A 12,111-nucleotide genomic window follows, 5' to 3' on the forward strand; every position below is an offset into this window, starting at 1 on the left:
AATATGGATAAACAAACCTGGATATATGGCATGGATATTCAACAGATTTATGCATCTAAATGGCCATGTTGTATTTATACACTATATTTGGTATATCACTATATTGTATGACTATATAATACCATATATTAGCACGATGATTTGAGCACTGTTTCAATATTTAGCATAATTATCCATGTCTGAATGTTCTCCTACATGTGATATATTAAGTGGATGGGGCATCTCTACAAACTACCAAATGACTCCAACATGACCTCAAAGCACACAGCCCAAAGCCGCCTGCGCAAAGTTCATACTGCCCAAGAGATTCATACATACTCATGAGCTCAACTCATAAAAAAATGATGGTGCACAAGGTATGATGCAACCATACAGTTATTGTAGATCAAGACATTGTGTCTATGTGGTTTAATATCATACGTCGTATTTCCATACATCTAGGAAATATACAATACTGTAAAACATGATATCTTTAATAGCAGAATGAAATTTTCACGAAGTGCCTCTGGCATTCAATGCATATAGTGTAGACAAGAGCCTTTGCATGCATTTTTTCGCAAATCTTGGCTCTCGCAAAATTAAAATGTACATGAACATTCATGGTTTTACACTAACTTGGTGTATCTGAGAGCACATAATTTATGAACATAAACTCACCAGGGTTTCTGGGCGTGCTCACAAAGGACTGGGTAGTGCCAGGGAAGAGGGGCACACTGTCCACTCTCCGCCCCTCCCAGAGGAAACTGAGCTGGTGGAAGTAAGCTGTGTGCTGGTCTGTGTCCTTGCCGAGATCGAGAATGTGCCAGGCGACCCTTTGACCCGAGGTCATCACAGGCTGAGGCAAGTTGGCGAAAGAGAAACCATTGATACCTATAGAGGACAACGAGCAGGCACAAATAAAATAATCGTAGTTCTGAACAAGAACAAAAAAAAATACTCTATCTATGCATTCTGTCTCTTCTGTTTCAAAGCTCTAATCATAAGTTTACTTCCATATCTCACAAAAACAGAAATATCTCAAAGGTAACAAAAATTAAAACCAACCAGAACATTGGGTTTATAATGACAGCCTAGGTTTTTGAGACATCAGTTGATGTCACACATGTCAAACATTGTTTTTAGACTCAGTACATCAAATTTGAAACACTATGGCAACATAAATTATTTCAGGATCTGGACTGCTACACTGGACATCTCCCCCCCCCCCCCCCCCACGGAAAAAAGCAGTAACTGACATTTTTATGAATGTTTACTTTTTTGCAAAAATGAATAGTTTACCCAATGCTCTCCAATGTTAATAGGTCAGTTTTGCAAAAAGAAAAATGAAAGTGACCAAAAATACAATTTTTCACTTTTGCAAAAAGCAGTAACTGCATCCAGTTGATTCAACTTTGCAAGTTTCCCCACGGAAAAAAAGCAGTAACTAACAAAGCCCACGGAAGAAAGCAGTAACTAACAATTTAGTCTTTATCATTCAGACTCTGTATAGTCCTTCCTGTATATTTTTTTCCCTAATACCATTTATTTTTTCTACTAATTTTTTTTTTTAACAATGTAAACAGCAGTTTCTCCCATAATTTAGGAGAGTAGATATAAAAAGATTGTTTCACCAGTAATTTGACTCTGCCCGCAGGGAATCATATGACAAGTTGTAGAAAAAGCTTCTTTCTGGAGACTAGCAAACCTGGCAGACTCAGCGCGCTCAGAGTGCAGAATACGCGTGCAGCAGCTGCATGCGCATAAATTCTGCAGCATACAGTATAACTAGTTATAAAATGGGTTCAAGAATGTAGCCAATAGGAAGCTCTGAAATGAGACACACCTCCTTCCTTTACTTCAGTACTATTGCACTGCCTGTAATCCTATGGTAGATTGCCGATCGTCTGTGCGCGCGGCGGCTCCTTTGATGAATTGCATGCATACGCGTACGCGCTGTCAATCCTGTAAACAACTTTTAGTTCGGGCTGCCGGCCGGCCGGCCTGTCTTCCCTTGTGCATAACATATGTGGCGTACGTACGTATACTGTACTATACTATACATATACGTACACTTTGTACAGTACAGTAGACCAAGTGTTATGGGACCGGACGCGTACATGGAGTCACTTTGAAGAGCAAATCCAACGATTTAGCAGGTTAATTCTCACGCCGTTTTCAGAGTATGTTGTCTAGTAGGCCTATATGAGGAGTCTATATCAAGTCTTTAAGGTAAAGGGTGCATATTCTATGTAAAATAAGTAAGTTTTCATGCGGGTGTCCGGAAACCCAACCCCCCATTATACTTATACTGTATGTGCGGGACTTCCGCGAGTGCGACGTGCGTAAAAGTTTGGGACGAACATCTTCGGACGTCTTGACCCACAAAGGTACGTGAAAAACGCTGAAAAATGATGTTAGTTTTCGAATTTTCGACCCATTTTATAAAACAAATGATGCACAGGATTATTTCGTGGCGTTAGTGTAGGCGTAGCTCACTCTCGGGTATTTACAATGTAGTGCAACATGCACTCGGCTTCGCCTCGTGCATGTTTCACAATTGTAAATACCCTCGAGTGCACTACGCCTACACTAATGCACTCTATCCTGTGCATCATTTGTATACTAAACATTGCATCACATCACAGGTACTTGCATGCACAGTATTGCAGGTCTGGTACAGTCTGAGTGATCATGCCAGTGCTAACCATGCTGTCACACAGTTTCTGCGGTCCAGGCATGCCTGTAAATCTATCATGAATTGCAGAGGAAAAGTCATGGTAGCCATGGCTTTGGCCAGAACCAGAAAATCTAGGTGAGCTGAAAATATATTGAAGGGAGATGAGCACTAGTATTAATGCACTAACGTTAGTCTAATGTTAGATGTAGGCCCTAAAGTTTAAAATAGGTCTACCAGATCTAAAGTTAGGGTGTCTGATTGCGCACTGCCAACCTTCGGACAAAACGCGCCCCTATCTTACAACACGCAAGCCCCATAGAACACAATGGAGTCGCGCGCCTACGCTGTTTTGACCCCGCGTTTTGTGCTAAAAAATCGCATTTATTGCAAAATCCCCGGTCCATGCCGCTATCGAATCCTAACAACTTTGGTATCACATGAAAGAGGAAGTTTTGCTCCATAATCTATCAAAGCGCTGGTACATGACTCCGACGATAAATTGGTGTAAATGTCGTTAGAATCACACCTATCTCGATATCTCGGCGTCTGCTTCGCTACTTGTACCAGCGTGTGGCATGCGAGTAGTTTAGGATGTGCTGAATCCGATGGTGAGGTCGGTTTTTCGCTAGCTCCACGTCTTGGACCGGGGATATTGTCTAGAAGATACCCCTTGCAATAACTTTTTGATCTCAGCGAACGTGTTAGGCGTGGCTTCGTATGCAACAACCATAGTAACGTCCGAGCAAATACGCTCATACATATGTAAATCTACACGCATTCGCCGCCACATGGCGCGCATGCAGCTAGCTCGCGCGCTGTGTGTGTGTGTATCAAGAGTTCCATGGTGTGTATCTCACGGACCTACACATGTAGGTCAGCAGTGTGTCTACCGTCGCAAGGTAGCTACGTAGCTACATACAATGTACGTATACGAGTACATGCGCGCGCGCACACCCGTGCCACTGATGAAAACAGTGCAGACTGAGCTAGCTAGCTAGCTGTCACGTCGCTTCGCTTGCGATATAGTTCTACAGCACTGAGTTCTATGGGGTTACGATTGCCCAGCATTCACAGTGTGCATGTATGTAGTAAACGCGCTCGTAAACCACCTGGCGCATCAGTTTCAACGTAGTCAAAGTACATGTACTATTACTGGATTGATAATGATCATAACAGGCCTACAGTGTATGAGTTAGCAATCCAAACGAATGACCATGTAGAGTCATATTTATTTATTTTTTTTAATACTTCAATAGAAAAGTGCACTAACGATGCACGAGTTAGTCTTTCTCGCGATCTTATGCAGCACAACAGATAGGCCTAGGCTACACAACGCACCATATCAGGCAAGTCAATTGTGAAGCGGTACCGCGGTGGAAGGTAGGTACAAATACCGATTTTTACGACTGAACTTCCAATCGACAAAAAAGGGCAAACGACGATTTTGGAAGCTATACTCTTCAGCCACGAATGGTGGTAAAGTGGCAGTCATGGCTAAATAGCCATATAACATTTTCACATGAACTGCCATAGATCTCGACAGCATCGACGTGTTATGTAGTCGTCGCATTCAGTAGCCAGCTGTGAAAGTGTGTACACACGTACGTAATGTAGCGCATATAGCGTGTGAGTACAGTGTGTAGGTAGTACAAAATACTCAAATGCACGCTCGCTAGCGGTAGCTCGTCCGCCGATGCGTTGGCTGGGCCGGAATGCATGCGCTACGTATTCATTCACAACGCTGAGCGCTTTATACGTATGCACAACATGTATTATGACGACACGAGGGGGAGTGGCTTCTGCGCTGGTTACGCGTTTTAGCAATCCGCTGTACGCTCATTAACCGGTCGCTGGCGACCTGCACGCGAATGCTACTTACCGGTCTTGTTTGCAAACATGATTTGGACACAATTTCGTGCGTGCTCGTCAAAAAAAAGTTGTAATATTGCAGTGATTTGAAAGTTGAATTTCTCGAGATAGAATAATTATTTTGCCATAAAATTTGAAATATATGCTAATGACATATTTTTCTTTCATATGAAATAGTTTATAATCCACCATTTATAGAATTTCAAAAGTTGCAAAAATGCTACAGACACCCTACTAAAGTTACAGACAGAGTAGATCTAGATTCTAATCTATTGTTAACTGTTTAGTGTTAGACAAAATGTCAGTAGGCCTAATCTAACGTAATAGATCTAGGTCTAGCACTAACATTGGGCATATATCTGTAGTCTAGCTTAAGTGTAACGTCAGAGTTCGACTAGGATCTAAGACGAAGAGACTTGACTTTATTGTCTAGTCCAGGGTCATGTGTCAGGGGCCAGGCCGGGCACTCCAAAGTTCAATTAGGGTACATAGGTGTCTACCTTATTTTTACACAGAATGCCATTCAATCTACAAGACCTAGTCTAGGTCTAGCGATAGGTCCTAGATCTTATAGATCTAGACTAACCAGAAAGTAGAAGAACTTTATAACCTGGTGGTGGTAACAATTCTCCTCCTATGGTCATGTGACATGTGCAGTTACTGCTTTTTTCCATGGGGAAAACAGCAGACTCCTGGCCGTCTGCAGTTACTGCTTTTTTCCGTGGGGAAACTACCCAGAATCAAGGGTGAGCCACCGCAGTAACTGCATTTTCCTAAATAACGTTTAAAAAATAACGGAAACATCATTGTTTCCTAGGTATTGTTAGACAACTGGGTATGGTGCATAATCATACCACAAAATTATTTTTGAATGTTTCTGTGTTTTTAAAGAATCTGCAAAAAACACAAAATCGCATTTATTTCAGCTCAGCAGCTATGCAGTTACTGCTTTCTTCCGTGGGGGGGGGGGGGGGGGCAGATTGTTTCTACACATGAAGCACTCAAGATATCAAACCTTTGACAAGATTTTGAAAAAAAAAAGACTTACACATCTACCTTTATCTCATATCTATTTTTATCAACTTGAGATATTTCAGAGTGAAGCTGTTGAGAAAAAAGAAAATAATTAAGAAATATGTTATAACTTCCATAATATCTTCAAAAATATTTCTTTTGATGCAACAAGAGCAGTATTATTGAAAAGATTCCTTTTCTCTATCTTTATGATGAACTTACTTTATTTTTTTTTTTATAGATGGTGTTATTCTGCTTTTTAATTCAAACAAAGGATATTAGTATTAGTTTCACTCATTCATTCACTCACTCAGTCATTCATTCATTCATTCATTCATTCATTCATTCATTCATTCATTTACTCACTCATTCATTCACTTATTCATTCATTCATTCATTCATTCATTCATTCATTCATTCATTCATTCATTCATTCATTCATTCATTCATCCATTCATTCACTGATTGATTGATTGATTCATTCATTCATTCAATCATTCATTCAGACAATCACAGAGAGATGGAAAGAGACTGCACCTGTCAACAAATTAGAGCTCATAAAGTCTCCATCTTCAGTATCATTAAGACAGGAAGTATAGGTGGCGATGTTTTCATCAATGTACCAGCTGAGATTTTCATCGAAGATCATGAAGAGGAGGATGAACTCCTGGGCAACGTCAGTCTGAAATCCAATGTAATATCAGCTAAACATCTTCAGTATCTAAATCATAAGAGCATTAAATGTGCTTTAAGAGTATTTCAAACCCTTTTGGATGGAATATTCTGTATGTTCTCCGTATGGCATCTCCGATACCAGTTATAAAATTCATCACATACAGCTCTGGCAATATATATCTCTACCACCTTTATCAGCATTGACCAAACTACACAAACATCGCATTAAAAGTATGTGGGATTCTGATGAGATTAGTTTCAGACCACACAAGCATCGAGAATTAAGGGTTTCTAGGACGAAAACTGCACTAGGGCTTTGTATAGCTCAGTCCGTAGAGCACCGGACTACTAATATGGTGGTCTCAGGTACAAATCCCGATGGAATCCCATTTTCTTTGCTCATTTTTCAACTAAGAGATTAAAAACATACACTTTCTTTTCTCTTACCCTCTGGCCTGCATCGTTCAGAGTTCCTTCCTTGCAGATCAGGAGAGGACCAACCAGGCCCGAGTAGAGGTCCCGCACTTCGTCGAAGGCTGACGAGTAGGTCCAGACGAGACACTCATCGTCAAGGTCCGTGGGGCCAAACGAGGGAGGTACGCTCCACTCGTAGACGTATGTTTCTCCGGGAGCTACCGCACCGTCCTCCCGAGAGGCAGCTGCCGACAAAGAAAAGAATTTGTTAACCCTTACCTGTTCTTTTTTCCTGATTCCCTGATGCTGGAATGCCTTTTTCTTTTCTTTTCTTTTCTTTTTTTTTTTTGCTGATTTGCACAGATGTCTGGAAACTAATTGTCAATGAAGAAACCATCTCCTACCAGGCAGAAGGATGCTATCATGAAATGTGCATTCCATGACATTTGCCCCTGCGACAATTGCTCCCATGAAATATTTGCAAGCTAAGCCAAACATATATAATTTTCATTTCATTTCATTTCAATTTATTTTTATATTTCTCACATATATCATAATAAAGTATATAAATACGAAAATTATACAAAACATAAATTAGATGAGACTTCATCGGAATGTACAAAAGTTTGATTTGTTATGAACACAAGGTCTGTATACATGCGAATTGAACAGTGGTCATGATGCGAAAAAATATGATGGGGCCAGCGTAAAAGCATTAGCTTGTACAGCCACAGGTCCCGTGATAAATCACGATTAGGGGAAGTTTAAAATGCAGATGTTTTTAAGACCAACTATAACTGGGGGAAACGATTATAACAAACAAACAAAAAACAATTAAATAAGTGTTACTAAATAAAATACGTAAAGGTCACATGTTGCAGGATTATAACCTACTACAAGTAAGGACATTGGTAGAACAACAACTTGGATTGCAGAGATTCAAGGGATATGAAGTATAGAAAATGACGTAACAATATGGCATAATTACATAAGTAGAAGTTGGAATAACTAGAGAAGCACTCTGAGAGCGCAGACCTCTGCCAAGCATGTAAATCATTTTCACCACAGACTGATCTTGTTCTTCCATAGAGATATCAGTGATTTCCACCCATACGTACTTATAGCATTGTGTGCTGAAAGTCGCCCGATTTCCCAATATAGAAGCCTTTGTTATGTCATAAACCCTTAGCTGCACAGCGCGCCTCGCTCTAGCAGAAACTAGAGCACGCACTTTAGTGCGCGCATGCAAACCTCAATACGCACAGCCTGAACTCCCAAGTTCATTGACCCTACCTGCCCAAATATCAAAAATCCTTCATAAATTCCCCATAAATTCTCGGATCACTACTAAAAGTTAACCGTTCGTTACTTGTGTCATTCTCAACCTTTCCTGCAAGTTTCATCCCAATCCATTAACTACTTTCTGAGTTATTTTGCACACAGACAAACTAACTAACTAACAAACGAACACACAAACCAACGGTAACAAAAACATAACCTCCTCCCTTGGCGGAGGTAATAATGAGATTTGTTGTGAATGTAAACAATGCCGTGTAATAGGGCAATAGAGCTCAGGAGTAACATTCCAGCATGGGTCCTAAAACCATGCAGGCCATGTGACCATGGTAACCGACAGCTGTCACGTGCAAGAATTTCGATAATCGAGTGGAACAATAGGTGCCTGTAGAGCAAAACAGCCAGACTGATCAAAAATAGTGTTCCTGGTTAGGATCCCGCCAGACTACTAACATGGGATGGACAAGAGGTAAAATAAAGAGCAACAAGTACTATAGTTACACTATGTATGCCGTACAATGTAGCTGCTAAGAAGATATTGCTTCAATTTTCGTTTGAATGAGATTACAGTGGTACAACTTTTAAGTTCCGTAGGGAGTTCGTTCCAATACTTGGGCCCAGTGAACATAATGGTTTTTTTCGCGAAAATTGTTCGGCTACGTGGAAGGTGATAAGCGTAACGTTGACGAGTTGGGTAATCATCAACTGTATAATTTCTTGTAAACATTTGGGATAATACATCTGGTAATTGGCCAGTTGAAAATTGAAACATAAACAGGCCAACGTTGTAACAGAATAACTTGGGAATTTTCAAAATTTTGTTACCAACAAAAAGTTTGTTCGTGTGGGATAAATGAAGGGGTCGGAGCAATATAGTGCTAACCCATACAATAGTCATTTTTAGATAATCGCTGTTGAATCTTTGGAAAGTCCATTGTACACTAATAAAACATGAATGCATGCATTTTTTTACCATCTTATTGGTTGAATTCAAACATGATATTTTCACGGAGGTTAGAGTGAAGGATAAGAATTATGAAAATGCATGTAACTCAATTTTGACAAAAGTGCGGGTTTGCACTATATTGCATCGACCCCTTCAAATATCCAGCGTGGTTAACGATTCTAACGGAGCGTTTTTGTACAAGAAATAACGAATCGATAAGGTTTTTAGAAGCATTTCCCCACGATAGAATCCCATAATTAAGATAGGGAGATATCAAAGTTGAATATATGCTCTGTAGAATATTACATGGAAAGTAATAGCTAAGTTTGTTATAAGAACCCCGGTATTTCTAGCAATAATTCTGCTTACATAATTAACATGGGTTCTCCAAGATAAATCACTATCAATATAAAGACACAAAAATTTTGTACTATTGACCTGTGACAAATCAATGTTGTTTATCTTGACAGGGAGAGGTACGACAGGTGGCAAATTACTAAACAACATATACTGAGTTTTATCGATGTTTAAGGATAATTTGTTTGCAAAAATCCAACAATGAACAGAAACAAGTTCTTCATTTGTGATATTTATTAGCGCATCAGGATTTTGATGAGAGAAAAACAAATTTGTATTATCTGCAAAATAAACGAAGGAAAGAATCTTAGAAGAGTTCTGGATGTCGTTAATGTATAAAATAAAGAGAAGTGGGCCTAACAAGGAACCCTGTGGAACACCACAAGAAATCAGTTTTGGTTGGGAGTCATGACCGTGGACACTTACAAATTGTTTTCTATTTGTTAGATAATCGGTGAACCATTCTAATGCCCTTCTCCGAATTCCGTAATGATTTCTACCCTCAAACATAACCCTTAATCTAATCCTAATCCTCATATTAAACTAAACCTTAAGTCCTACCAAAACCCTAACCCTAAGTCCTTGGAGAAAATATGACCAGTCACAGGAGCAAATGTTTTGTCACCTGAAACTTTATCACAAAATCAAATTATTGTTCATGACATGATTTGACACAGTTTTGAAAGCTCTTTCATTATGATTCAATCATTATTTGTTTGTGATATTTTGAGCCTGCAAGCCTGAGGACCCTGCTGCCAGGTAGGCAACAAGATATTACATATTGTCCTAATCCCTATTGCATCCCCATAGCCTTCCTCTTGGACTGAGGCACATTGCGACACCTGACTACGCTTGATAAACTTTACAGCTAGGTCATATCAAGCTTGGATGTTTTGCGAAAATGCTGGTGAAAAAGAAAGAGTTGCAAGTAAAGCTACATTCCTGGGCACATAAAAGATTTATCAGTTTGTTTGTTTTTTTCTCTCTTTTTTTTCTGGTACATTGTATACTTTCTGTAAGCTACTATTTGGGAGACTGTTCATATTCACACATTAAAAATCGCAGTAGTTCCAGTGAGCAAGTTTGAGGAGATACTTGTATATTGCATGTATCTTAATAGGGTTCAACCCTCTGTGCACCATGTTACTAACATGTCCATAGGTGTGTGTGAAATTGTGCACATGAGACTCCTTGGCATAGAAAGAGCTGATAATTCCTAGAATTAAGGAGGCTTTTTATATATTTCCTGGTTAAGATGTGAAGAAATTTCTAAGTTTTCAGGTTGCCTTCAACAGACTTTACAAATAAGGAGGCTTGGCTGCTTGGAGTCTTTTAATTCTTTTCACATCAGTTAATGCAAGAGGGAGTTGATTGCTTTCTGTCTCATTTAAACAATATGCAGATCTCTCAGATCAATATGGCACAAGCTAGAAAGCATAAAGAGAATTCAGTCTTTCCTAGACACTTGTCTTTACTAGCTTAAGTTACTCAGTTTCAATCAAAGCCAAAAAGCTAATTTCCCTTTGAAGACTTAAGTCCCGAATAAGCTTGGGAAGCTGTCTATGGGAAATTAGGGCTATAGCATTATCAGCAAGTCCTCAACAGGTTAAAGTGGATACCACTACTTGTAAGGAAGCCAGATACTCAACAATTCTAGAGACTTTGTATGGGGGTAATTCAGTCACCTAGAATTTAACCGTATCACTTCTACACCCCCCCCCCCTTTCCACTTCCCCTTTATGTTATACCAAACAGGCAAGATAATTTCTTTCTCAACACAATGCATGGAATTCAGAGAGACAAGCAATGTAACCTTTGGACACTGGTATATCGAAGAATTGACAATGGCTCAAATCAACAATTACAAACACAGTTAAAGTTTGTAGAGACAGGTCAGGGAACAAGGTGATATATTGATATAGTTTGATATGTACGCAAGTGTACTTGGGTCAAAATGCGATGGTAAAACTGGTTTTAATAGCTGCAGACAAATGAATGACCTCCAACTTTGCTAGCTCTTGATCGGTCAGAGCCTGTAGAAATCGGTTTTGTAGACCCATAAATGTCCAGTAGAAGCATCAGTTTATGGAATCACTGATTTAGCACAGCTTTAATCTAATGACATTGATCAACTGTAATCTGTTCAACTGTATACCACAATACAAAGTTTCTAGATTGTAACAATTACTTCTTTTTTTTTTCATTTTTCTTCTCATTCATTCATTAATTCATCAATCCATCAAGTATTTCAGTGAGCCTCTTATATTCACTGACTAAAAATCATTACTTTACTTGTGTTCCTAAAGTTGTCTACACAAGATTAGCAATATTATTGATAGCACTGCATAGTTTTATGATAGAAAATTGAGCAAAACAACTAGAAAGCTTGCCTGCTCAAGTTGCTCCTGATATACATATTCAAAGCCAAGACCCATGCAGGAAAAAGGGATCAGACAATTGAATTATGTTACAAACTGAGCGTTAAAGACCTCACCAAAGGGCAAATGGGGAAAAACAATAATGAATTGAAATATGGTATGGCCTATGTGTCAGTGTATCAAATTTATGCATCTGTACCTTAGTCAGACTGAAAATCCTGGCCAATTTGACAGAAAAAAGAATGCATATTATAGATTCAGATCTTGATGTTCATACTGACACCCCTGCAACTTCATCTGAAGGTTTAAGATCAACAGATCGAGTGTTTTGATCAAAGTTTGTTCATGAAAACAAAAGTGATGATTAAATTATAGCTATGACAGTGTGCCCTGTAGTGCTCATGATTGGGGGGGGGGGGGAGGAAAGTGACATGCCTTTCTACATCAGTCCATCAAGATATCCTACCAGCCAACATGCTTGGGGACCCTTACGTGCTACCACAACA

At 39.3% G+C, this 12,111-nt stretch overlaps 1 protein-coding gene across 1 annotated transcript in view; it reads right to left on the reverse strand.

Annotated features, from left to right (window-relative positions):
• The window catches only part of LOC140233942 (hephaestin-like protein), a 53,644-nt gene that overhangs the window by 17,179 nt on the left and 24,354 nt on the right, over positions 1 to 12,111 (reverse strand). The window contains exons 9-11 of the mRNA XM_072314028.1: positions 6,662 to 6,873; positions 6,077 to 6,221; positions 658 to 870 (exon numbers count right to left, since the gene is read on the reverse strand). Coding sequence (XP_072170129.1) covers positions 658 to 870; positions 6,077 to 6,221; positions 6,662 to 6,873 — 570 coding nt within the window. The remainder of the gene's footprint in view (positions 1 to 657; positions 871 to 6,076; positions 6,222 to 6,661; positions 6,874 to 12,111) is intronic.

This window comes from Diadema setosum, chromosome 10 (assembly GCF_964275005.1).
Source record: "Diadema setosum chromosome 10, eeDiaSeto1, whole genome shotgun sequence".
Classification (NCBI taxonomy): Eukaryota; Metazoa; Echinodermata; class Echinoidea; order Diadematoida; family Diadematidae; genus Diadema; species Diadema setosum.